This window comes from Stegastes partitus, unplaced genomic scaffold (genome assembly GCF_000690725.1).
Source record: "Stegastes partitus isolate 25-593 unplaced genomic scaffold, Stegastes_partitus-1.0.2 Scaffold2081, whole genome shotgun sequence".
NCBI classification, from domain to species: Eukaryota; Metazoa; Chordata; class Actinopteri; family Pomacentridae; genus Stegastes; species Stegastes partitus.
Genome location: NW_007579812.1, coordinates 82,783 through 86,155, shown reverse-complemented (window position 1 = coordinate 86,155; position 3,373 = coordinate 82,783). Strand labels below are relative to the sequence as shown.

General features: G+C 40.7%; 1 protein-coding gene across 1 annotated transcript; it reads right to left on the bottom strand.

Annotated features, from left to right (window-relative positions):
* Positions 1 to 128: 128 nt before the first annotated feature.
* Positions 129 to 2,781, bottom strand: LOC103373850 (uncharacterized). Its single transcript, XM_008303854.1, has 6 exons — positions 2,745 to 2,781; positions 2,169 to 2,471; positions 1,109 to 1,378; positions 913 to 1,019; positions 479 to 542; positions 129 to 169 (listed from the first exon to the last, which is right to left on the bottom strand). Exons 1-6 carry the CDS (start codon positions 2,779 to 2,781, stop codon positions 129 to 131), a joined length of 822 nt encoding a protein of 273 aa, XP_008302076.1.
* Positions 2,782 to 3,373: the final 592 nt, after the last annotated feature.

The following is a 3,373-nucleotide window of genomic DNA, read 5'->3' as shown; positions in this document are numbered from 1 at the left end:
CCAGGACTAAATTCCCTCCCAAAATAAATCACAGATGAAAACATTGCGGCTTTCCTCCTGACGTTCCTTAGTGGAGCTGATCAGCCTTCAGCTTCCATTAACAGCATCATGCTGCTGAAGATGTTCCGTCAGAAGTCCAGGATGGAGCTGCTGATGTTCTGTGGACTCTCTGAAGTCGTTGGAGCACGTTTTTAAGCAGGCTTTGTCTTCATGAATTGACCACAGATTTGATGTTTATACAATTACTTTTCTTGGCTAAAATACTCACAAAACTACGTTTGTCTCACAATAACAGTGGTATTTGAAAAAAAAAACAAAAAAAAAACAACTTGTATTTCCTTTGAAAGTTTTCTCCTCAGCTTTTGCCGCTGGTTGGCTGGAAATGCATTCTGGGACACTTGCTGTCCCAAGTCCACACAAGTCCAGTCTGATGCGTCCTTGATGATGTGGGCAGAACAAAAACACATTTCATCTGTACTTGGACAGATGCGTACTTTGGACTGGAGCAGTACTTGGGCCCTAACGGAGGACATTTCACAAGTCTGCAAGAACACAAGTACGGACAAGCAGGCACATGAGCGGCCGCCGTCAAACCCCAAACACTCCCATCAAACAGCGCTCCAGCTTTCTTCCTAATTCTAATTAGTTATATTGACAAAGTCACGGTGAACTCCAGGCAGCTTGCTGATGTTTCACTGTAACATAAAGTTAACTGTTTGCATAACCTTTAGGTATCATCAAGAGAACGTTCCCTGAAGATTCCCTGGCAATGACAGGTTGCTGAACCTCCAGGAAACACCCAAGGAACATTTCCTGAACNAATATTGTTAATATATTATGTCTCATGTCTCATATTAAAAATATTTTGGAGATAAAGTTCTGTAAAATGAGCAGTGACAAAAGAACACTTACCTGTCTGATGTATATGGCTGTCATCTTATAGAGAGAAAAAAAAAATCCAATTCCTAAGAAGAACAGAACCAGGCGCAGGGAAAACCAGACCAGTTCTTTACCATCACCTGTCAGAACATTTCACATCAGCATCAACAAAAACAAACACAGAAACACAGTTTGATTGAGAAGAAGAAAGCAGCAGATGGTGTCTCACCAGTGTGGTTCAATCCACTGCAGAGCGTCTTAACATCGACGTCAACAGTTCTATTTTCTGCAGGGTTTCCAGCCTCACATCTGTAAGAGGAGCTGAGGTTCTGCTCGGTCACGGTGAGCAGCAGAGAGTCAGTAGAGCTGACCTGCTTCAGCATCTCCTCGTCTTTGTACCACCGCAGTGTGATCTCTGTAGCTTTATCCACAGAACACAGCAGGAAGCAGCTCTCAGAGGTCACATTCAGAGTTTTGACTTCAGGACGAGGCACAGAATCTGCAGAGGAACCATCACAGCAAAGAGTTAGAAAGAAGAACCTCACACATCACTCAGCCCACAGGCGTTTTCTTACAGTAATCTATGATTAAGACACTTTGTTGACAGTGTTACTATGTTCATTGACTCATGATAAGATGAAACTGAAAAACACTCATTTATTGGTTTTCACATTTTGTGGTGAACGGGGAATCATAGTAGATGGACTTTCTGTCTTCAAAGGGAAAATTAGTCTTACAGTGTGAATGATCCAGGACAGGTGAGAACAGTAGAGTAGTGAGGACTCATTGTCTTTTTTTTTTTTTTTACAGCAGTTACAAAATGTTTGGAGCTCAACTGACTCAAAAGACAATAGAAGTCTTTTCATTTCAGTGATTTCTAGCTCCACTGCCACATGTGGATCAAATGTGTCCTATTTAAATTGACTCAGAGAAGTCAGCAGCTGTAGTCAATTGTAACGAAGTACAAGAAAGTACCAGGTCATGCCACTAAGAAAATTTAATTAAACCAATTGTCTCCATGACCTAAACTGACAATTCAAGTCGCTGTACGTTTATTTTGAACCCAGCAGATTCTGTCATATTTCCAAAAGACCTTTAATAAATCTATGAAAGAACAAAAATGATTGAAAATGATTGGAAAATTAAGACTTGTAAGAGTCATTGGAAACTAAAGACTGACATGATATGTACTTGTACTGCTACTGAATACTGAGTGTAAACTGTTGTTCACAACTGTACATGAACATTGTTCTACTGTTGTCTGTGACGGTGCTCGTCGGTTTGCTTACCGTATACTGTGAGGTTGTAGGACTTAACAAGACCTTTTCCTTTAGATTCAACAGTATAAATCCCAGAGTCATCTTTCCGCAGTCCTGTGATTGTAAAGAGTCCAGTAGTTCTGTTCCAGAGAAGTCTGTCCCTGTAATGTTGCTGCCAAATGTCTAATACCCAGTTTTGCACTACGGCCAGAGTTGTAATTTTATAAAACAGAAGTCCTAGTTCTCCTACAGATGTAGGTAGAGTGATGTTTCCTCCCTCACTTCCTGTCAGAGTCTCCGTCACTTCAACAGCTGCAGCAGATGAACTCAGCACTGTATAGATTGATAGAATTTTTTAAACAATGCAGTTTTTCAACCTCTAAATTGGTCTAAACTGATCCGGTTTTCCTCACAGCCTCTCCATCTAAACACATATCCACACAGCAGTAACTTTTTTCCACATATTAGTTTTACGTTTTCATATAAACCTCTTAAAGAGAAGATTCAACATTTAATATTAGGTTCAATGCAGTTACAAAACACTAATTCACTTAAAAAGACTTTTAACGATCAGGCAAAAACGAATTAGTCAATAATTTCGGTTACCTATAAAAAGGACAAGGCTCCTGATGTAGACCTTCATGGCTTCTTAGAGCCTTGTTACTGTGAGAGTCCACTGCTGCTGTTTGTTTGACATTAAAGTGATGTGAAAATGTGCAGCTTCTTCCTGTTTGTTTGTTTTAACCTGAGCTAACAAAAAGTGTTGGCAAAACGTGTCAAACTGCATCGCACCACTGAAACCACGTGTGGCTCTTGTTGCTATGGAAACAGCTAAATGACCAGGTGACAACATGCTGCATGTTTGCTTTAACAAATGATAGTTTAACTTATCATGACCTGAGAAGCTCAGCTGTTCTTTCAGTGTGTGTTGTGGGATGCCAAGCTTTTTTAGTGTTTTGTTGCAGTTTTAGGACACTTGTTGCAGATCTGTTCTACAGGCAGCTTTGTGTCGGAGGGACAGTCCAGCCTCAGCATCACTTCCTGCTTTCAGTGACTTCATGCTCACACTGTTTTAGTGGCAAACATTTATATGCAAACCTGTCGTTTATCCTCAGTCCAGAGGTTTANGAGCTGATCATTTGAATCAGGTGTGTTGGAAGAAGGAAACATCTAAAACATGCAGGATTGTGGCCCTCGAGGACCAGGATTGGACACCCCTGGCTTAGAATTTCAGT

Bases quoted from the DNA above. Each gene is read 5' to 3' on its own strand.
- LOC103373850 (XM_008303854.1), bottom strand. From the start codon at position 2,781: ATGAAGGTCTACATCAGGAGCCTTGTCCTTTTTATAG. The intron at 2,472-2,744 runs GTAACCGAAATT...CAATCTATACAG, and splicing joins GAGCCTTGTCCTTTTTATAG to TGCTGAGTTCATCTGCTGCA. The intron at 543-912 runs GTAAGTGTTCTT...GTGTTCTTGCAG, and splicing joins CAGCCATATACATCAGACAG to ACTTGTGAAATGTCCTCCGT.